Here is a 24,851-nt window from a genome sequence, read left to right as displayed (position 1 = left end):
CATGATCCGACTAACTGTCCATTTCCTGAAAACAAACAGGCACTGCACACGAAACAAGTGAAATTTGTTGAATACAAAAGGGAACAGGCCTAGACATATGTGCAAGTAAAGATTCAGAAGAGTAAATTTCAAGTTGATAACACTCAAAAACCTAGGCTCAGGCCTATTAATGCTACATATGCTAGATGGTCTTCTTTCATATTAGCTTGCTGCACAATAGAGTACTCAACTGTTGCAGTATGTGTGACTGCATGTAACTCTATTTTTGTGGCAACCCAAAATATCATACAAAGTAATGAAAAGAAAGCCTAAAGACTGACAGGTGGTTATAGACTAGTATACAAATAATGAATGGTTATGAGTGCAATAGTGCATATATTTCATGAGTTGAAAGATGGAATGTTCCATTCAACGAGGCGCAGCCGAGATGAATGGAACAAATTACATCTTTCCACGAATGAAATATTTGCACTATTGCACGAATGGAAACCGTTCATTATTTGTTTTATACAACATATTAGGTAAAATGCACTCATGCAACAGATTGTTTTAAGCAGACAGGTTTCTCTGCTTTCTTACCATTGAAAAAAGTGCTACCAAGAAGTATAACCCATGGTTCTATTTCATAGAGTGGAATAGAGCGGATTTTGCATGCAATCAACAAGCAATTGACCAATGAAATGACCAGAATACAATTAGGTGTTGTATAACTGTGTATAACTAATATTCATCATCCAGCTCATTACCTTCGTCGAGGACATAAACAACATGAAGGAAATGGCTGGATTAGTCTAACTAGGCAAGATTACATCTCATTGTGAGACTTATTTTGATGTACACAAAATAGGTGAATATGTTCTGTTTAGTTATTTTATTCATTAGTATTGGTTGGCAGGCAGCCAGAATTTGCAGTTGTTGTTGAAACAATCTACACGTTTTTGTTCGTCTGCCTGCATACAGTATATGTGCCATCAGTTGGCGCGCAGAGTACAAGAAAATTTCTTGTTTTGATACCATGCATCCAGATCACCGGAAATGGCACTTTTCGGGCTTGAAAATGACCAACCAGATGTACACTTTTTGCCTGAGAACCAAGTATTTTCCAATAGTTTTTTCCATCCATAACCTTTTTGAAGATTGTCACCAGTCACAAATCATATTCGAACTCATCACATCTCCTGTGGATCATTGCTTTTGTAGGTGATTCTACCTCGCGGCCCACAATATCCGTCAGCCCCACTTTTCAAGGTTTTAAGCCCATTATTCGTTAAGAATTTGAAACTTCACATTTCTCGTGAATAAACTCACTTCAAAACATACCCATAATATTGTACAAAATTTCATCTATGGACAACCAATATAGAAAAATCTCCTTCAACCCCTAACAGACCGGTCAAAATTGCACGAGTAGAGGGAAGTGTGATTAAGAATGTTGGTCAGAAATTTTCAAAAATTCAGACACAGTTAATTTATTGGTGTACAAATATTAAAACCTCTTATAACGGTTACTATAAAACTTTGTTGAAGGAAATGAAAAAATAGCATATATTTCCGAAACTGAACACTATACACATAGGTGTAGGAGGCAGGGGGGGGGGGTGGATGCAGCCCCTAATTCGCCATAACTAATGTAAAAGAGAGTTTTTACATAATTGGACCTTCATGCTTTTTCTCCATCTACATTAGACATTTCCTTGTTTACATTAGCATCCCGCGGTATACTGCGCAACTTTCACGGACCGTACGGTACACGATGGCATGCGATGTACTAACCGATGCTTGCTTCTATGATATTGACATTATCATGTTGAACGCGCGCGCTCATTTTTGGTTATTTTTTTCAAATCGCAAGTCGGACAGTTTTGAGGCTTTTCATCCTGGAACGTCATTTTCATGTACACTGATATGATGTGTTTGCTTTACAAGTTCGAACAGGGGCGTAGCGAAGGGGTTTTTGTTGGGGGGGGGTGTGGAGAATTTGATTTGCCGACGGATCTGGAAGTGGTGACTGAAATGAGGGAGGGGTCTAAGGGGAGGGGGTGTCCCCCTCCCCTTTGGCAATTTTTTAGTTTTGAAACGTCCTTAGATGCAATCTGGTGTATATTTTAAGTCAAATTTGATTTGCCGACGGATCTGGAAGTGGTGACTAAAATGGGGGAGGGGTCTAAGGGTACGGGGTTTACCCCTCCCCTTTGGACATTTTTTAGTTTTGAAACGTCCTTAGATGCAATCTGGTGCATATTTTAAGTCAAATTTGGCACGGAAGAAGCTCCCGTTCTCCTTTTCTCTATTCAGCTTTCCTTCTTTCTTCCCATCCGCTCTCTTCACCTTTTCTCCTTTTGCCGACAGACCCAAAATTTGCCGACAGCGACCAAATTATTGGGGGGGGGGTGTGACACCCCCCACACCCCCCGCTCGCTACGCCCCTGAGTTCGAACAGGCGCATAGCGAGGAATTTGCCAAGGGAGGGGCGAAGCCTGTAGGCTAATTATCTAAGCGTAGCTCCACCATAATTTGGCGCGAAGCGTACAAGAAAATTTTGGCCGAAAACACCTCCCAGATTGCTGGAAATGGCACTACACAAGACCATTTGTTGGCGCGAAGCGTACAAGCAAATTTTGGCCGAAAATGCCTCCCAGATCGCTGGAAATGACACTTCACAGGCCTTGTAAGTTGCATCTAAGCACTTTCTAATTTGAAATTACTAGCGATATCATAGACAAAATATGCTGACGGGGGGGGGGGGGCGGTCGCCCCCTTCCCGAAATGCGTCATGTTCCCCGACGACACGGTCGAGTTCGAGAGCAGCCACATTTGGTTTCATAGCACAATTCTACAGTTGTTTAAGGCGTATACACACACACGCGTTATGATAGACCATATATAGTATATATATAGATCATGAGTGAGAGAGGAAAAGTGGAAACGTCAAAAATGGAGTTGTCGGTGTAAGGGGTAGGGTGAGGCACACGCCCCTTCCGAAATCCTTGATCCGTCACTGGTTACCCTGTGTATATAATAGGGATCAGCGCTGTAATGATGTCACTGTTCCTCTTTCTCTTCCCGATGTCTTGGCATTTTTCTTTTACTACCTCCTTTTCTCATTTTTCTCTCTTTCTTCTTTTTCTTTTCCCTTCCTTCCTCTCCTCCTCCTCTTTTCCCCCTCTTTTTTCCTTTTTTCTTCTTTTTTTTCTCTCCTCTTTTTCTTACCCGGGGGGCGCGCCCCCAACGCCCCCCCGGATATGCGCCTGGGTTTTCAAGTCAGCTCCTATGGTGAAAAGGAGTTTTCATGAAAAATCCATTCAAGTTATATCTATGAATTATGATCATGGTTGTTGTCAATTGTAAGTTGGAGCAATTAATCAGGACGGTGATAGACTAGGATGAACATCACACTGTGGGTTTATTTATCATAAATAATATGCCTACGATCAGTTATACCCCAACTTTTCATGTATGAGTTTTTCTTGCAAGAGTGATAGTTTGTGCTGGATTCAAAGTTGAACAACTTTTTTTTAAGAAAAGGATGTGTGCACTATATGCACTGAAACTACCTTTCTTTATTTTTTAGCTTGTTGACCATAAACTGATATTGGAGGAGTATTGACAGAATGAAATGGCTAGTTATGGTTCTTCCAGAAATAATGAGAGAGTTGCTTAAATAGTTTAACAAAAACTGGCAAAGAAAGTAAAAGTAATGAAAGCTAATTCTTCTATCGCTCTTAAATACATGATCACAACTGCGCGTTAGTTTTAAGATGGTATCGTAGTAAGCACACGTAATATTCATGCATAAATGAGAGCACAAGCACAGGTATTACAATATTGCAAGCAAATATTTCTTCTGTGTGAGATGTACGTCCAAAGTGCAAGGTATAGTGGATTATGTTTGATCAATGACATTGTGTACAGTGGATATCCAGTGGAAATGTGAGTGAGTCTGTTCCAATAAGCCAAGATTTCTCAATCAACTTTCCTTGAGAGCCAGCTAGAGAGAAACTTTGGATGGAGCAAGTGGCCATGTAGATAACCAAATGTCATTATAAATGTATAGAATGAGTAATATGCAAGGTAGCTTGATAAGGTTCTATTTCATAAGGTTTGCATTCACGATTAAAGTAGAACGATAGTGACAGAAAAAAAATCTCTCATTTTCATATATAATGTAGTTTATATGTTACCAAGCAACATATTTTTTTAATTTTCCAAATAGCACACCGGAAAGTTATAAAAAAGGGAATTGAAACATCGTTTTTTCGTCTCCGTAATTTAGGATTTTGCAAACACTGCAACGACCTTGAACAGCCCTCAGGTCAGTGAATGACGTCACTGTGATGATCTTTTCTGTTGTGAACTGTTCAGTACGGAGCTGTGCGTGCATTTCGTGTCAGCATAACTGTTATTTTCCGGCGTAATGTTCAAGACATAAATAGATAATGAATATCATGGTGTTTCTTGATTTCTTCACCACGTGTTTACAAGTTTTTTTTACGAAATTTGCGGCGATTTCGCAACGATTTCCCAATATCTGAAGAGGTAACTCGCAAGCTGACCCAAAGTAACGTAAATCTCAAGATCACGTTTTTGGCGGGTTTTATACAGAGTGATGTATGAATGTGCTCACTGACCAGTCAAACTGGCACAATAACAATAGTGATGATAGTCTCAAACGTAGTTTAGTATAACATCCGAAAGAAAATCCAAAGTTCTAAACAAAGTAGATTCGCTTGTATGCACTAGGCCTACTGTAAAACATAAACGTTCCTTGTTACGTGCGTCATTAAATCCAACAGAATGGTTTCACTGAGCTTGAAATACAACCGCATTTGAACTCAATCGAGTAGTTAGTCTAGCTCGAACAATTTTCTCACTACATGCAATGCCTATTGCGTTTATTCACATGCATGCCTCGTGGTTTGGGCTTCAGGAGGAATCGTATTCTAGCCCAACTTCACGTAGGTCCGCAAACGGTACTTTCACACTGTGCAAACATAAGTGACAGTGTGCGCTCGTAAGTAATACTTACACGATGTTTTGTTTCGCTCGAGCATACATACATTTCCTATTCGTATTACATTTAAAGTAGTTTGGAGGGTATGAACACATCTCTGCCCAAAAAAACTGCCTAAGCGACGTCCATGCCCCAATTGAAATTTGCACGTGGATTCTCTCCTCACATAGTCATTAGGTTGTTCACGTCTGACATGTCTTCCAGTTCCAACACTTACTGTTGCATTAATTGGGATATATATAAATAATGCGGCATAAAAGCATCAATCTTTCAAAGTTTTTTTTTACTTTATAGTGACCTTGCCACACGCAAATTTCAATTGGGCCCGAGATGGCTCTATGACCGATTATTCCGTAATTTACATTGGGGCAGTCGGCTTCCCTAAAACGACAAGAAAAAGCAGGAACAATAACACCTTATTAAAATTAGATCCTTAAATGTCTCACGCAGTGTATCAAATCTCCTCTCTGGTTTAGGTTGTTTGTCGAGTCCAATATAGAGTAGGTTGCAACTAAACTTACACACTAAGTGCACACTGCTGAAGTACACTACGCCGAGCTCACTTTGTTATCATCATAATGACGTCACATGTCACTGTAGATCACGTGATCATCATATCGCTGTTCGCGAAAAGCCCAATTTTTGTTTAAAAAATCAACGAGTTTAGCAATTTTTTTTAAGCCTTTTCCAACATCGGATTGACTTGAATTTTCACATGTGTAATATGGAAACCAACTAGAATACTCTTGAATAAAATCGTATTTTTTCGTCGATGCTGAAAAATCACTATCGTTCATCTTTAAGGCTAGTTTGTGGATCTATCTTTCTTTGTGGCTTGGAAAAAGGAAAAATATTCTAAGATCCCATATGGTAATGTTAAAAAAATGTCACATTGATGTTGCATGTTTATCTCAAGTAAGGCCACAACAGTGTTCATGAATCAACAGAGAGCTTTGACAGTATCACGTTCTTGAGTTAAACTTTATACCATTATGAATTTGAGTAACCAATATTTCAGTTTGCATGACATTAGGGCATTAACTGGGAAACGTTGGATGAGCTACAGAAAGTATAGCGGATGAGGAAGTAAGTGTCTGCAGTCTACTACCAGTTGTATTATTCAAACAGCCATTGTCATGTGGGCTGGATGACCTACAGGCAATTGTGCAACATAGCAGTAATATTTATTGTGGTATGTGAAAAGCTGTACCGTCAGTTTCACAAAAATAGAGCTTTGTGTCTGGAGTCAGCTGTATTGACAATAACACTCTCCATTAATATATTAGTTGATATGCCTTTTGCTTTCCTAATGTATTTCCATTTCATTTAGAATTGGAAATAATTGTGCTCTTGATGAGACAATAGAAAGGTACAGTTTGTATCCTGAATATTTGACATTCACTGAAATCCTTTTCTGACGAATCAGCTGTCTGGGCCAGCAGCCAGTGTGCCTATGACAGTTGTGCATATTTTATGTGCACACATAAAATGTTAAGATTACAGTTCTTGTCTATGTCTCTGTCTTGAGAAGGGAATCATTAAATTGATTGAGCCTTTGGGTCTTAAGATGTTCTCACCATTTCATGACTATCAGGAAAAGCATGCATGCACATATGGTTGAGGTGAGACATCTGGACCTTATCATGACACTTAGAATAATTCCATTGATGTTGGTCAGTGTTCAAGGTCAAAAGTGGAAAGCGGTATTTGTGCTACTCCTCCCATCAGCAGTAATGTTGACTGATTTTATATGTGGCATGTGACTTGCAATTCTGCTAGTCAATATCCTGTATTTGGCATTAGGTGTAGGTCAAAGGCAGGTGGAAGTTAGCAGAGGTGATAAAACATGGATATCTTAAGATATGCTTCTTAGGCCACGTCTGTTTATGTTTTTAGCTGTTATACCAGTAGAACTTATTTGGAGCACCCATATAGCAAACATTTCAAACAACAGCTGAGACAACGAGATAATAAGAAAACTGTCTACTTTCTTTTTGCCATATAGGGAATACAATTTCTAAAGGACGGCTTTTCGTTTTCATAAGGGGAAATTTTAAATTGTTCACAAAGTTAAGGGGGCGATCAGGGACATGCCACTGGTGCCCCTGTTTCTTACACCTTGTAACACATGCATCTGCGCCCACAACCAAGAAATCCATTTTGTGACACATATTACAAACAGCTGGTCTTTTTTGTAGTCATGCATTGAATGCAGTACACTTCTACTTATATTGATGGGTTTGTAAAGAAACTAACACCAAATCTAATGATGTAAGACGATACTTTATGGATGATTGCAAACAAACTAGTAAAATATGAATATCCTGCAGGGTTTCAAGACATGAAAACATTTTGTTTTACTTTGGTCACTGCAAGGAATAATTTTCCTCTCAAGTAATGTTTTGTTTTCTTTGCAGATGGAGAGGGTGGGTGTACCCATCTCCAAAGAGTTGCCAGAAGACACCCCACCCCAAACCAGTGAGCATGAAGGTACGATACTCTTTTTTCTGATACTGTAACAAGAAGAAGCAAACCTTTGCTACCTGTATACTATCTGTACATGACCTTTGAAAAAAAAACACTATAAAAACTCCTCCAAATGTTTGTATAAGATAACTGTATGATATGGCAGAGTATGACCGATATATGCTATTATGAATGGATTTTGACCAGTTTTCATAGCATAGGAAGTAATTGCCTTATAATAATAATAATAATAATAATAATGTAAATTTTTTATAGCACCACTCCATGAAATGAGTAACTGACCATGATTGGTTCACAAAGTGGATAGCATCAACACTGAAATGCACAACAGAAAAAATTAGTCTTCAGTGAACTCTTGAATGTTGGTAGATTAGAACTAGTTCGAAGATGGTCTGGTAACTGATTCCAAAGACTTGGGGCAGAGTAATTAGCAAATAACTTCTGAATCCACAAGCCTTCACACTATGATTAGGTACAGAGAGGTATGACTTGCTAGTCAAACGTACTGTGCTCACAGGAATGTAAGATGATAGGTTAGCGAGATACACAGGCTGTAGTAAATCATGAGCATGAAATGCAAGTAGGAGTATTTTGAACTTTACCCAAAAATCAATAGGAACCCTATAAAGACCCTTTGGAAATGGGGTGGTATAATGATAATAATAAGCATAATAATAATAATAATGTAGATTTATATAGCTCCACTCCAGGAAACGAGTAATTCTGTCCAAGCTTCCCTTGCGATATTATTGTTGTAAAGCACGCTTTAATTTGTGGCCAATACAGGCTACCTGTAATTGTGCTACCTGTAACTGCTATATCACCAAATTATTGAGAGCCCATAGATGAAATTCAAGTTTCTGCTGCCTTCTAAAAATCGTTTGCATGGATAAAATTTGTACAAGATTATATCGATGAAAAAAATTAATGGAACAATATGGCACATGAAGGTCATATCAAAGACTTCACTCAACATGAATACTGAAAGATCGATATATTACTGTTGATGAACTCAACTCAAAACTTGGATTAGTCAATTAAATTGGAGGTTGGTTTATGGCAACCAAACAGTTGTAACTGCACAGTAAATCCAATTAAGTATCATAGTAACAAGTCACCTTTGACAGGGACTTGCTACCTTAATGATTGACATGTTTAACCTACAGTTATATAGGGAAATGTTTCTGTCAGGGTTCCTATCATGTTGTTTCCATGATTTCTGATATGCCCATGGTTTCTGATATGTTAGTTACACCCAGCAAAATTGGTGGCCCATGGTTGCACAGCATAGCAAAAGGTTAGGAATGAACATGGAATAGTTTCGTCAGTACGGGGTTTAAGTATGGTATTGACCTGAAAGTTTGGTAAGTTGCAGGACAAAGTTGCATGAGCATTAAAAAGAAAATGAAAAACCACAAGAATGGCACTTATTAAACAATCTCAACCTCTCTGTGTAGGCACATATACCAAGGGATATGTTATCATGTTTTCTTTGGAGGGAGGGAGGAGGGGGGGGGCACAGGACTTAGAGAAGTGCATATGTATGAAAAATCCTCCTTGTTATTGGAGCAATCATGGGTGTCGGTTGGAAAATGGATGCTAACTCTGTAAATGCCAAAGGGTGTTGGGCATGGGTGTGGACTGCTTTCTAATGATCGATAGTGTTTAATTCCTTGTTGAAATTTAATAAACAAACTGATTAATCAAGGTTGGTGTGTATGTGTGTGACACTTTGGCAATGGAAATTGTCAATACATTAGAGTTAGTATTCCAGTCGCTTTCTGTAATATCTGAATATTAAAGGCCTCCTTGAACGACTTGTAATAGTCCACCATAGTTATTGTGAAATTCATAATGTGTGTGATGAAGTTATAATACAACTTAATAACTATAGTGGATCAATATTACCAATGTTCACTTTAGTTATCGCAATTACAACATGAATCGGGTGCAGTACAACATTTTCCGTGTTTAGCGATTATTTCTTAGTATTATTACGTATCATTTAGCTTGTTTTACAGTTTTACAACACAGTTGTAAGTAAGGAATACATACAGAATTGTTTTATTCGTCTTTGCCTCATATATAGTTTGCACTTAGCTGGTTAAGGGGGCTGTAATTAATCACAAACGGAATGCCTGTGTTAGGATATTTGGACTTGCAATTCAATAAATCCTCACAATTTAATTTGTCTGCCCTAGAGACACCATCTAGTTAAGTGAAGGGGTAACCAACGTTCAAGAAATATCATTTTAAAATAGATACCTGATGTTAATAATTATGTGAATTTGGAGTAAATGCGTTTTAGTCTCAGGCTTTGGCTATAAACAATAGCATTCTTAAGACGTTGTGGGTAAAAGCTATTTAAAATGATATTTGGAGTTTCTACAGAAAATTTCATAATATGAATTAACATGTTCAAAGCAAGATTAGAGCAATTCTTTACCATGAGTTCAGACAAAGAATACACCATCAATATTTCTGGGGCCTAAGTGGAGTAGTGGCCTCTTGTTACAATTTGTAGAGAAGAGATGAACACATTAACATATCCTAGTCTACAAATATTTACTGCCACATTTATAGTAGTTTGCTTAGGTGTAGTTATGGTTCCATATATGTAATGAATAAATCAATTTAAAAGATGGAAGAAGCTTGATGGATCAGAATTCCCTCCTAAAAATGAGTAAATTGATTTTTTACTATGATAATCATTCTTGTATATCATTGATGTTCGTATTGGATATGTAATGGTCATCATAATCAATGCAGAAAGCAAAACCATAAACCTGTCATAGTTTTGAACATTCATGTCCTGGTGCAAAACTTGACTGCTACATCAATATTCATTAAGTGCTATTTAATATGTTAATGACAAATGTAATAGACAACGCAGTTAGAGACAATTCCACAAACCATTCTTGGTTTATATTTACCATTAGTTACCCGCAATGCAATGCAATACAATACAAAACATACGAAAAATAGTTTAAAATGGTGTGAAAATGATGGTATAAAAACTGCTCAACTAGGCTAACTTAACTTAAACATTAAATGCAAGAATATTTTACATTGGACTAGTTAAGGTGGGAGTTGTAACTGGTGGTAAATTTATTTGGTATTTCGTTGCATTCTCTTTAGTAGTTCCCCCCATCATTGGCCCCAACCCCCATCGAGTACATTTATATTTTTGTTTCTTTGTGCTGCCTTTTATTTTCAGTCGCCCATCATGTCCCCATAAATTTCTGAGGGGGGGGGTGGGCACTCTGTCCCTGGCTATGGCATTGCACTCCTCATGCACACGTTTTCTGTAGATCATTTTCAGCCATACAAATACAATAATTTTATCTCGATCTGAAGATATGGCTTAATAATTCGCCGATGCTGTTGTTGATTTTAATCCTCCTAGATTAGTAGAGGAAATCCTCCCCACAGGATGTCCAGCTTAATTCCATTCTGAACTTTTACCGGTGGTAAACTAGAAATCAGATGAAGTTATGATTCTACTGTCATCACAAACTCAAAATGGCCTTATCTTAGGGAAAGCTTATTCAGTACTTTAAGATAAACATCATAATACCTCCGTGCAGAGTGCACTCTGGGAATTACAACCACAGCACAGGTACCATAGATTATATCAATTATTGCTATAAGGTTTAATGAATGTTTAAGATAGCCAACTTATTGCAAATGAATAAAAGTTATGACTGTAAACTAGCAAATACCTTATACACCATAGGAATATTTAGAATTCTATTAAAAGTTAATTACAAATTTCAGTAAAAGAAATGCAGCCAAAAAAGGACTACCTAAAAACAAAAAATTAAAAGGAAATTCCAAATTGTGTGTAAACAATAGACAAACACAAATAATACATAAACACCTTTATCTAATTTTAGTATTAAAGAAAAAAAATCCAAATTTACTACAAAAAGGCAGAAACCAAGATACTATGCAATCAAAGAATATTGACACGTAGTAGTATTAAAGTAAAATTCTAAACTTTGATGAAACAGAAAAGATATAATCTACATTGCACCAAGTGGGAAAATGAAAGCTACTACAATACTATCTGTTCTTCAGCAACCAACATGAAATTGTCACTTCTATTGCCTGTTTACACTAGATTTGGAACAATACAATCTATCAAGACAAAGCTACAGATCAAATCTCTAGTGTGAATGAAAATTTGATGAAAACCAACTCAAATGTTTCAATCTAGTAAAAGGTCAGCTCCGAATCAAGCAGCTTTAGCTTTTGCAAATTGTGTGTCATTTGGATGTAATGTAACAATGGCTTTTGAAAGATGCAATGTTGTAATGGAGTATGTTTCCCAGAGTCGTTAACAATCTGAGTACCAATACAATACAAATATAGCTTGAGCACCAGTATTCATGTGCAGCTTCTAGAGTACTAAGAAGGTGTACCTTTCATCCAAGTACAAATACTTTGAAAATACTTTTGATTTATTCAATATATGAGAATATAAATATAAAGAATAGTACTGCCAAAATGGAACTATGACCAAAAACACGTCATTCATGAACTATGTATATACAGTTTATAATCAGCAGAACATTAAATGTACTAATGGAGAAGGAATATTATCACAGTACTCCCTCTCATAGGGTAATACTATGCAAAGCCAAATTAGTAACAAAGTAATGCAGTTCTCCACTGTAATATTTAGTTTTACATGCATGCTTTTTTTTTTATTTTAAGTAAAAGTACCCATAAAGTACTCATCCTGAGAGAAGTGTACTGACTGATAAAAAGGACTACTTCTAAATGAAATCCAGTAGTACTCAAAACTTGTAATAGGAGCAAAAATTATATCTATTAATACCCAAACTATCTCTGTTTATTAAACATAGTTGGATGTTGTTATAAGAACTTAACCAAATATTATTTTAACAACTTAAAGTACTGCATGGTGTTCTTTTCACTGAGAGGTTTATAACTTATATGGCACAGCTAATGACAGACAGAGAAGTTTATTACATGACATGCTATAAAAAATATCAAAAGAAACATTGAACTTGTATTTCTTTGTTTTAAGGGAAACATTTTCATTACTAAAAGCTCAGTAGAAAACAGCTGAAACATGTCATTTATATCATAGTATGTTACTTATGTTCAAGTTACAAAAATTAATACAACAATATATCTTACCTAAAATATCTGATTTTAATGAAAGACGTCTCGGAACAAGCATTAAAAGAAAGAAATGATAACAAAAAGGTGTTGTTGGGTAACCATAGAGAGTGATCAACCTTACCACAGATACAGTACTGGGAATAGGTACCTGACCATTGATCCTGATACCTCATAACATATACTTCTTGAATCAATGTAACAGACTACTGAGTCTATTATGATATCAAAGGTTATAATGGTTACTGATCCTGTTTTTTTTTAATACATTTTTTTTTTTATTAAACTCTCATTTTAGTACAAACGAAAACGACAATAAACATGTTTCATCTTGCTTTGTAAACACAAAAATAAATTGAAATACATAATCCCATACAATGGGGAAAGTATATTTTTTATTAATGTTCAATGTTAATCCTCAATATGTTTACCCAAGGCTCCTAATATCGTTCCCAATCATTATTCATATTAGATATAAATAGCATAAATTCTGTAAGCTGAAGTAACCTTTCAAAAAGTCAAGCAACCCCAAAACAGATGTAATTGTTTACAATTTAAAGTATAACATTTCACTAGAATAACAATCAAATTAAACATACAGTCATGATTACAACCCAGAAATACCATTTTTACCTTATTAATATTTAAATCAATACTAGCATAGATCCTGTTACCTTACAAGAGGGACTGGGACAGATCACAAACAACTGATCCTGTTACCTTACTACAGATATTGGTAAATTACTACTGACAATTACAAGGCATAAGTAAAAGATAATATAACCATGTTTAGCTTGATCCTTACTTGTATTAGCTAGTTGTCTATCAACTTTCCTTTAGAGTAATGGCAAGAAAATTCTTACTTCAGCTGCTGGATACTTAGATTGTATTCTTATTTAACATATCAACACTAAATTAACCTCTGAGTAATCCGTTCAAGATGAAAATAAAATTAAATCCTCTCTGATATGTGTGTTTTCTCACATATATTTTTAAATTTAACTGCAAGGTAGTTGCTACTGATATATACAAATTACATGCATCTGATTATGATTAATATTGAAAGGCAAACCCATGAAATTTCAGTAAGAAATGCAAACATAATTTGTCTTCAACTATGTATATTGTTTCAAGTTCACTTTACAATAATTCCGGAAAGGATTGATGAAAACCTTTAGAGTGTATAAAGTATCCACCATTCCTCTCTCGAAACAAAAAGGACATTTTGTGTATTTCCCCATTACCAGTTGCTAAGAGAGGTACCCAAGTTAAATGGTCTAAAATTGTTTGTGACATCATCATTCTTGCCTTGGTTGATTTCCTCTTCACCTGGTCATGACATATTGGATTCACTCTCTGTAAACACATGCTATGTGAGTACCACAGCAATTGTCTTACTGTGTGTGGTGATTACCATATCAAAACCTATTCATGGACCTTTGGGTTTGTTTTAATGAAACTTTGCAAATGCTGATTTCCCTAGACTAGAATGTTTCGTTTTGGCTTGAGTGACTATGGTGCTGTCAATTATATGCCTAAGTGAATAATGTTCTTCCAAATTTACTGATGGACAAGCACACAAAATTAATAAATCAATAATTATGCAAATAAGCATTTATGAATCACGCAAATGAACAATTGATGTAATATAATGCATGAAAGGCATTGTAGCAAACAAATGCCTAGAACTACCATTACTACTTTCTCCATGATACAAGGATTAGCCTACTTGAATATGTGAGCCACTTTGGGCTAACATTCCCTCCTAGATTGTTCTGATCTGAATGGCAAATTTGTGTAGGTGCTGCTTCTTGTCTCCAAGTGTATAAGCACTGCATCAAAGATACACTGGTACTGCTCCTAAATATCAATTGAAAGAAACATTGGTGAGATCTTAAATAAATTGATGAACTACTGTAGTCTAAAATACCCATAGAATACATTTTAATGATATCATGTAGAAAATGCTAAACACAAAATTGCCAAATTATGGATCTGGAAGTCAGTTACTTTACAATGCTATGCATCCACATATATGTATATGTTGCAACTTTCAATATCTTTTACAACCCCCATATTCTTATTGGATTAGTCACATTTCACCCTTAATTTAGTTTTTAGTCCATTGGCCCACATGCCTCAGAGACAATTTGATCAGCTGCTAAATTGAACGCTACGCCATATTGTAATGGATTAGTTACATATATATAAAATTATATTTTTATTTTATTTATTTTCCATTTTCATGCATATATATTACAATGTTTACAGTGAAAAAACATATAACAATTGATAAGAAAATAGTGGAAGGGCTTTGAAGCCGAAGCTCCTACAAGAAGCCCACCGTAACATAATTAATTACAAGGTAAATGTAAATGAAAGGGAAACAAGAAGGATAAGAAGAGGATCTGCGCCCACCCCACCCATCATATTGACCCACTCGGTATCTTGTCCAGAAGGAAAGAAATGGAGCAGTCAATTGGGATAAAATAGAAAGATGTCAAATAGAAACAAAAGCAAAAATATAGATGAAAATACATAAGGCTAAACTAGAAGTGTTCATATGTAGATATAAGTGTCTTTTTTAACTTATCAGAAAATAACTTTACGGATTTTGCATTTTTTATTGAATCACTGATTTGATTCCAGAACTTAGTACCATCAGATACAATTGAGCGTTTGAAAAGGCCAGAATTAATGGGAAAAGAAAATAAGTGTTGGGAGGACCTGGTAGTGTGGGAATGTATATTATGAGTGAAAGAAAAGACATTTTTGAAAATATCTGGTAACTGTTGCTTAACAAATTTAAAATGAATGTAGTGCAATGGTGTCTGTGGATGTCAAAAATATTAAGAAAACCTCATCTGGTAAAAAGAGGGATGTATGTGCTCTAAAACTTGATTGGGTGATAATCCAAACAGCCTTTTTCTGGAGTTTGAATAATTGATTTAGATGAGAAGGGTGAGCATTACCCCACACAAGATTGCAATAGCTTAAATGAGGATCAATGAGAGTATTGTATAAATTCTTAAGGATATAACTTTTATAGGTACAAACTCTCTTAATTTGATAGAATACCCCAATTATTTAGAAATAGAAGTCTTAACTTTATTAATATGAGAAGACCATTTTAATAAAGGGTCAATGTATCAACATAAAAGTTTAATGGTAGCAACACGTTTGATTTGGGTATGATCAATCGATATTTTTCATATTATTATGATTGGGATAAAAAACCAAGAAATTTAGTTTGCTGATATTCAGTGATAAACTTATCTACCTTAAACCAATTAGCAACCTTTTTTGATTCGGAGTTGAGGACTGAAATGACATTATCAATACTATTGTGCTTATATATGAAACACTGGTATCATCAGCAAAAAGTGTAAAGTGTAAAAGATGTGAACAATGGGTAATATCATTTACATATAGCAAAAATAGCAAAGGCCTGAGGATTGACCCCTGGGGCACACTACAATTTATATTACGATAAGATGAATAATAACTATATTATCAATGAACACAAGTTGTTGTCTGTTGGATAAGTTACTAACAAACCAATTGTGAGCAACTCCTCTTATGCCATGATGATATAATTCAGCAAAAAGAATGTGATGATTGACAGTATCGAAGGCTTAGATATGTCAAGAAATATGCCTAATGAGTACTCCCTATTGTTAAAACCATTTATGATATATTGTGTGACATCTAAAGTTGCCATGGCAGTAGAGCAGCCTTTACGAAAACCGAGCTGTCCGTTGCTAAGTGTTTATTTTTATCAAGGAATTTAAATAAAATAATGCTTTCTAGAATTGTTGATGAAAGTACTGCGATGGGTTTATAGTTTATAGTAGAAACACAAACTATCACTAGTTCACTACCTTTAAATATCAGAGTGACTTTAGCTTCCTTGGAATGAAGTGGTACAACACCAGTTGAAATCGATAAATTAAAAATAAATGTAAGAGGAGCTGCAAATCAAAACAATTATCATGGGGAAAATTAACAAAAATGTTATCAATACCACATGCACCTTTTTTTCATATTCATAATTATCTTTGCCTGGGAATATTCCTTAGCCTTAATGGACATGATGTTATAAAGGAAGCTAGTGATGCCAAATTTTGTGTAGAACGATTATATTTTCCTTGCGACTTAGCTTATTTTTACTTCAGATAGGATCGCAGTTACTACTATGCTTTAACTTAGGTTCACCTCGTAATCATCCTATCAATTTTGCAGTATTACTTTATCTCAAGAACATGCTTGTATAAACTACACTTTATCAGTCGCCTCAGAGCCATATGTCTTGTATGGATTATAGCTAGCTTATCTTCACAATTATATCATCGAAATTTAAGGATATTCATATTCTGGTATTTTTTATTCTAGGTTAGTGGAATCGGTATAAAGGTTGATACTACCCAATGTGTGTATATATGAAACCGCACTTGAACATTTAATTAGCGCTAGGTTCCATCATACTTATGTAGGACCACAATGCCATCTTAGTATTCTCAAATATCAGCCACCAGTCATACGTTTATTTATTTAAACCAGTACATTATTTACTACCAACTACTGCCACAGCAGAAGAAGATTACCTAAAAGAACATATAAGGGGTAAGTCTCTTTATCATTAATTGTTATGAGGTCTGTGCAGTTTATTCAAGGAATGTACGTCTGTTGTACATACTTAAGTTTAACTGATTGTGTATATACCTTCTAAGGAATGGGTTAATACAAATTAAGTGTTATCAAATGGCTACGCAGTGCTAGCTCCTCTTTAGCAGTAGGGTCATTCCATGTCAAATCACGGATGGCTGTTGCTGCACCCTCTCCAAAAATTCCCAAATTTTTTGTATGATTTGACCACCATGAAATAAGTATATGCTGAAAATTTCAGTTGCTTTACTTTACAATTGGCCGATTTATCACACTTTGAAATTCCGAAATTTGTCGCCACCATGGCATTTTCTTGACTTTTGAGGTCTCATTTCTCAGCAATTAAACATTCTACTCCCTTTCTTTAACAGATGCCTATAGAGTCTATCCCATAGAACAGGAAAATACAAAATTAGGCTACAAAAATATTGTCTTGTGGAGTTAGGTCAACTTAAAAGTGTCAAAATATTTGATTTTTGTACTTTTCACAAAAAAATGTGCTATTTTTAGTGATGAATTGCTCCTAAACCGTTGCCTCAGGGTACTTGATTTTTTCAGAGGTTATTATGTGTAGTACAAACATTACAAAATAATGATTATAATGCTTTCCTATAATTTGTTTGTAAGTTGTGCAACTCTAAAGTTGCTATTTAATGCTGCGATTCAGCATGAGGTAGGGGTTTTGATGCCTATTTTTTACCACAGTAACCATGTTAGAGCTGTCAGGGTTTTTTACTTTAATTAAAAGTATAAAGTTCTAACACCTAGACAAATTTCAGGGTTCTAGCTGTTCTTAATATTAATTTATGAAGTTGTTAAGCTGCTCCGATGTACAAAAGAGGTCGTCTTTGACGGCCAATAACTCAAAACGCGTCACATTGAAAAAATCTGATAATTTTTTCTGGAAGAGATATAGTACCACACTGTTTGTACAAAACATTTCAGGAGGGTGTTTTACCTTATTTTGAAATGAAAAATCCTCAAAGTTTGGGATTTTTACAAAAAAACGTTTTTGCCTGTTTTGATGTTCCATGTGTTTTAAGTCTGGGTATTGTACTTCAAGGTCATTCAATTCAATACTGTGCAGTTTTTATTTTAATATAAACAAATACTATTTGCAATGTACTTGTCTGCTCCTGGTTGAGTTCATTTACTTAGAAGACTTATAAAATGAATTTTAACCAGTACATACATATGTCTGTACAGTGTGTGCACTACATACACTGTACTGGGTGTATATGTACGGAGTGCCATGAGTGCCAGAAGACTATGTTTAAACCTAACACTAATATACACACTGTACATATACACCCAGTACAGTGTATGTACTGTACACACTGTACATACATGTATGTACTGGTTGAAATTCATTTTATAGTAAAGTCTTCTAATTCAACCAGTTGTAATGCAACTGCAATTTTCAGAATATGCTTTTCATGGTGGTCCAATCATACAATAAATTTGGGAATTTTTCAAAGATGTCGAACTACAACATACCCCAAAATGTGGTTATTTGATATGGAATGACCCAGTAGCTTTAATTGCATTGAGTTAGTTCTATACACTCCTGCCAACAAGAAGGGTGACTTCCCTTCACTACACATGTTGCCTATAATCTTCTCATAATCTGTCAACGCCGTTTTTCTTTGCCGAATTCTACTTTGCCGAATTTTACATTGCCATTCTGTTCTACCCGCGCCTGCTTCCATGTGGTTGTTACTGTATGATACGCAATGAATAAATCTATGCTGATTTATCTCTCTCTCAATTGTTGAACTTACTTTCCGTCCATCCATTTACCTGGAGGATATTATAGTTCATTTGGATGTTCTCAATTGGACTTATGTTTTAAAAATCTTGAACCTACTTTTTCAAATCTTTCCAAGGAACTTTCCTACAAAAAGTATATTCGTCAATTCCAAAACTAGTGTTGCTACGATAATCGTTTTCAATATCGGTATCGGCCGATATTTGCAATATCGGCAGCATATCGGTATCGGTAAAATTTTGCCTAATTGCCGATAACAGCAAACCGATATTGAACTTTTCTTTTAACAGCAGAGCTACTTCTTTATACTTGCAATGATTTGTTAATCTGCCCGAGATGATCCATTTCTTTAGCGTCAGTTAAACTCAGATTCATTTTCGATTAATATCCATGGAAACCTGACCCTCTGTAACCACTAAAACACGTCTACGGCGCGCGAATATAACCAATGACCTTCGTGAACCTTGGCCTACACACAGCATTAGTGCAGCATATATACACTGTACTAACCATTCATTTTCTCAAAGGCCTCCGTGAAAACCTTGAACATGATGCAAACTGCACAGTTTACTGAGCAGTGTTGGAAACCTTGTTCAATTTCCCGCGAACACACTGCCGATTTCCCGCCGGTGTTCGCCCAGCAAACGCGGCCGAGCACGCGTAGTGTGCGGCATAAAGGCGTGGTGTCCAGGGGCCCGTCTTAGGGCCTTGGTGGGGTCATGGGGTAGAACCCCTCGTGGGGATCCTGGGGGCAAAAGCCCCGAAAAATTTTAGCATTTTTTGCGTGTCTGGCGATGAAAAAATTCACAGTTGAGGATGCAAAATACTGACAACTTTTTTTTATTTAAATTGTCACGAAACTGATGAAAATTTTAAAATGACAAGTTAGAGTAGCTATATTATGTTATAAAATGTAAAGAGATTTAATCTGTCTTTCAATCTTTAAAAAGTGCAACTTACAAAACTTCCGATATTATGAAACAAACAACGTTCAGCAAAGCCCTGTTTCTAGACTGCCTAACAATGAATAGCATGCACTATGCGTACATTTTTACAACCGCAGTGTTTAACCATATACCCAACTACCACGCACGGTACATGTGCTGCGAATTTTCCCAGGTACCTTCCCAAACAACTGTGAGCTCATCCCCTGTATAACACCTGTTTGTTAACATTTTTTGGCACATTGCCAGGGAACTTTTTGGTTACGTGAGAACCGTAACCGCCGAGGTGGTTAGGCCATTTGCTATACACTTAACTATGGTAGGATATTATTTTTTCCCTATTTTTGAAAATTCTAGAAAGTACTTTCTTTTCCCCCCGCTTAACAACAGATGTGGTGTTACGGTATATTCATAAATGGATGCACTAGAGCCTTGTTTAGATGACATTAGTTGCATTTAGTACGAAATGCCAGTTTTGCGTGAATTTTCGAAAGTGTTTTGCTCGATCTTTCGTAATATTTGAAAGGTGTACCACCTTACTTTCCGTACACAATTGGTCATTTCTCTACCGATTTTCAGTTTTTTTTCCCTCTATACGGTCAAGTGAATAAGTTGTACATTGAGTATAAACTCAATAAATTATAACTTTTACATTGTGATCGACAGTTCGTAACCTAATTAAGGTGCAATTTTGCAAGCATACGTTAACACTGTAGCTACTTGTAAGTCTACGATGTTAAGGCTCACATTTACTGCGTCCATTTTATTATCGTGTGCAGCGCTGCAGTGAAAAAGATTCCGCCTGGATTTCAATTACCATTCTCTTTTTCAAAATCAGGAAAAAAGTCATTCTTTTCAACTTAGGACAAAAGGAAAACAAAACACCATATTTTGTTGTTTACTTGAAGATTTATTTGTGAATGTATGCATGACTAAAAGTACGATTTTGCCTTTATTTTGTCTGCTAAAAAATATCGGTATCGTATCGGTATCGGACCGATATTGGGATGATAATATCGGATATCGGCCAAAACCGATATTGGTGATATCGGCGCAACACTATCCAAAACCACGCTCTTCCGACAACCTTACAAGCCAACTCTACAGAACCACTTTCGTCAACTTACAAGGAACCACACCTGCTCTCAGCGACTATGTGTAAATGTAATGTATGTTTTAATTATAATTCAACAGAACAAATTCTCCTTTCTCATCTCTGCTTTTATGTTTGTGACTGTTGGTTAATCTTGAGTGGTTAAATCCCTTTTATAGATAGCTAGCAGTCACGTAACATTAATTTAGTATACAAAAATACCAAATATACACCTATGGTTCATGGCTTGTAGCTTACACTCCATGTCGAGAAGATAATCAATTATGTTTAGAACAAAACTAAAAAATTTTCCAATAGGAAGACTATTTCAGATGAGGAAAACCATGAACTTCTTCTGCACGAAACAAAGCCCTCTTTTAAGTGACCAGGACTCAAATTCACAAACCAATGCAAAGATGCATAGCAATTTATACACAAACTAGATATTTTCGATTGATTGTGATCAACATAATAAACCAACCTGTATATTTGATATGCCAAATTTAACACTAAAATTATTCCTGGGGACTGATAGTAATAAGTTATTGAAATGAAGAATAAATCAAACAGATAATAAGTTATTATTGTTTATTTTTTAATTGAAACTATTGAGTCCTTATGTTTTCTTATTACCATTCATGATGATAAAAGTATCCTCTAAGCATACAAATATATTCATAAACTTACTACCCTGAGCATTCTATTCCCTACTTGATTTACACATATACACTGTTTTTGAATGGTTAGGTGTATAATTTACAGTCTCAAATGGCACAATTACCTGACAATTTTTCCTAGTTGGTTTTGTTTGATAACTCTTACACCATTATTACGTTTACTGTACAATGCACCAGGCCTTGGATACTTTGTGATGAGTATGTTGCAGGTTTTATAACTGTCAGTGTCTGTATTGTAAAGCAAAGAGTCACTTATAAAAAAAGAGACAATCCCTCCTTGAAAAATAACAGTCAAGCCAGTGGATACATGTGGCATCCATAAGGTCATTTGATTACAAATATTCATGCAAACAGATCATAGGGTACATACCAGGTTTTGGATCATGAGTGGCTGAGCTGAACGCATGTTGCTAATGAGTTGGAATATGTCAACCTCGTTGACTGCTTGTGCCTGATCCAAAGCTGCTACTAATCCACAAAAGACACCTGTCCTACCAACACCATCCCTGTAGGTAAATAGCACAAGATTAAGAGAGCGAGTGCATAAATTGAAGAAAAGACACACACAACCAAATCATGTGAAAGGCACACAATCATCCAATCGCTAAGGGTACACTCTCAGGAAGCAAAACAACATGTGCAAGACATTCTCTCATCCCCAAAAAATTAATGAAAAACAAAATTGCAACTTAGAGGCAGATAGCATGTTAAAATCAAATTTTCCACGAGCATTAGATATGTTTGGCATTTATTCTATAAAAAGCTATAACAGTAACAGCAATATGCTTAACTGTTAGACTCGTCCTGTTTAGCCTCTAAAAATATGCCTTCAAAAATGACCCCTAAACACAGTGGACTTCAGGTTGTAAAGAACCTGCAAACATATTCATTGACAGAAAATAAGCTACATGGAAGTACCATCATGTTTCCCGGATGGAATACAATATGTTGCAAAAACAACCAGCTGACATTAGTGACTATACATACTGCACTTGACCATTTGTCATATTTGATAAAAAATTAGTCAATAAATAGTGGCAGCGCATCTGAAATTAGGTTTAGTGAGGGCATGACCAGTAGTTGAACCATGTGAACAGAGACAACTTACATGCAATGTACCAGAACACGATCAATTGCACTTTCCTTGCACCACTGGCTCAGCTGATGAACGCAATGCAACAGCAGCTCTGGTGAGTTAGCGACTGTCTCGTTATTTGGCCAACCAAGACACTGCATTTGCATCACGGTACGGATATTCTGAGACTATTTCAAAGACAAGACAGACTGCTAAAAGTGATTGGTTATTGCAATATATTATATTAACATTATTATATGAACATTTAAGTCAGCAAATCATTTATTGAATGGGATTGTGACTTGATTCAGTGACATAAAAATTTAAATCTGTATGTTCTATCAATTGAGCTTTAAAGCCAATCGTTGTTGGGGATCCTTATATAAGCGTTTCTTTTGCATAGGGTGGGTGGTCCCAGTCAGAAGCCACAACACTGTACATACTGTGTAACCAAGGATCACACTCTACGTCCCAGAAAGAAACCGTGAGAGATTTAATGAGTAGAAAAATTTGAGCTCCACACTAACAAATATTAAATATGAAAATCAACCAGCCATTCTGATTTTATATGCAAACAAACCTACTGAATATTCTACAGCACCAACCAATTACAATAGATTGTCCTATAAAATGATGGAAAATATTGATGGACTAGCTTGGACTTGGTGTCATGTCCAAATCCAGGGTACTCCTAAATCCAAAGTCAAAGCCAACCCAAGTTTGCCTTCACAGACTCAAGATTAAAAGCACTAATTTCTGTTTTAAACGAACACTCAGAATTTTGCAATATTTCATCTTGTTTCTTTCAGAGTTGTTCATATAAATAAACAAAAATATAATTTCAAAAATTAATTAACCTGCCGAGCTGTGTTAGTAACTTCCATTTTGCGGACACAAATAGAACCATTGACATCTGAAGAGAGAGGTACAATTGTGAATGGACTAAATGTGACTGGAGAGGTTTCGGGCCAGTATTGTTCATCCTGTAGAGAAAGTGATATATTTATTATAAAACAAGTAGCAATAACAATGCTATCACTGCACAACAACATGTAAGGAGAAAGAGGAATTGGTACAATGAAGAATGATGATATTAAGTTACCGTCATGAAGACATTTTATGTGAAATTTGGTGTTGAGAAACAGAATGTTGATTTCAAGGCACAACTGTATCGTTGCTACACAAAAGCAATTTTTCAATGTGCAAAATCCCGCTGAAAGGTATTTTGCAATTTCATATCTGAAAGAGAAACTGATCAGATTTTTTTTTGAAGGAATTAAAAATAGGTTGAAAAGTGATGTCACAAGAATAAGAGATCCTTCACAGGGAGGTGTGTTTATATTCCTGTTTCTCTTTAAGGGGGAGAGATCAGGGATGGTAAAATAATTCTACATTACATTCCAAAACTTCTAACAAAGTGGGATTCCATTTTGTATCTAACCTTATCATCCAACTCATTGAGCATGATGATAACACTGCACTCATAGTCCCAAACCAGTCGCCAAAAGTCCAGAATGGTATTCTTCAGAGGCATCTGAGTAGCTATGAAAAAGTCCCTCTTCTTGTAACCCTAATGATCAAAACAGAAAGAACCTCTGAGCATCATAACTTCACTACTAATTTTAATTGTTATCTTTCTAGTGAATTACCAATTTATTTAATTTGACTTAAAACCTAAGGGTAATTATGCAGTATTTCTCTTCTCCAGTTGATAAAAACATCTCTCACTCTCGCTACTACTAGTATTAATAAATCAATTAGTAAAGGATTGTTCAGAGTCAATTAAACAAAGCAATTGAAATCACTTACATTTAAGAATGAAGCATTAATGTAATTATTGTAATTCTCTCCAACATTCGTCATCAAAAACGGTCGGTGTTCTTCAACTTGCAAGAGAAAAGTATATTAATGAAAACATATAAGTAGCTCTGAAAAACATATCGATACTTGTTTATGATATCCCAAGATATAGGTTAATTC

General features: G+C 35.7%; 2 protein-coding genes across 2 annotated transcripts in view; both read right to left on the bottom strand.

Moving 5' to 3' along the window:
- Positions 1 to 24,851, bottom strand: part of LOC139955788 (uncharacterized) — a 491,243-nt gene that overhangs the window by 265,098 nt on the left and 201,294 nt on the right. The window lies entirely within an intron of this gene.
- Positions 10,402 to 24,851, bottom strand: part of LOC139955804 (receptor-type tyrosine-protein phosphatase kappa-like) — a 33,455-nt gene continuing 19,005 nt past the window's right edge. Inside the window, exons 14-19 of the mRNA XM_071955164.1 lie at positions 24,681 to 24,757; positions 24,313 to 24,441; positions 23,729 to 23,854; positions 22,905 to 23,059; positions 22,167 to 22,302; positions 10,402 to 14,509 (exon numbers count right to left, since the gene is read on the bottom strand). Coding sequence (XP_071811265.1) covers positions 14,402 to 14,509; positions 22,167 to 22,302; positions 22,905 to 23,059; positions 23,729 to 23,854; positions 24,313 to 24,441; positions 24,681 to 24,757 — 731 coding nt within the window. The 3' untranslated portion in view covers positions 10,402 to 14,401. The remainder of the gene's footprint in view (positions 14,510 to 22,166; positions 22,303 to 22,904; positions 23,060 to 23,728; positions 23,855 to 24,312; positions 24,442 to 24,680; positions 24,758 to 24,851) is intronic.

Source organism: Apostichopus japonicus, chromosome 2 (genome assembly GCF_037975245.1).
Source record: "Apostichopus japonicus isolate 1M-3 chromosome 2, ASM3797524v1, whole genome shotgun sequence".
Taxonomy (NCBI): domain Eukaryota; kingdom Metazoa; phylum Echinodermata; class Holothuroidea; order Aspidochirotida; family Stichopodidae; genus Apostichopus; species Apostichopus japonicus.
The sequence above is the reverse complement of the archived record's forward strand: the minus strand, read 5'-3'. Positions and strand labels throughout refer to the sequence as shown.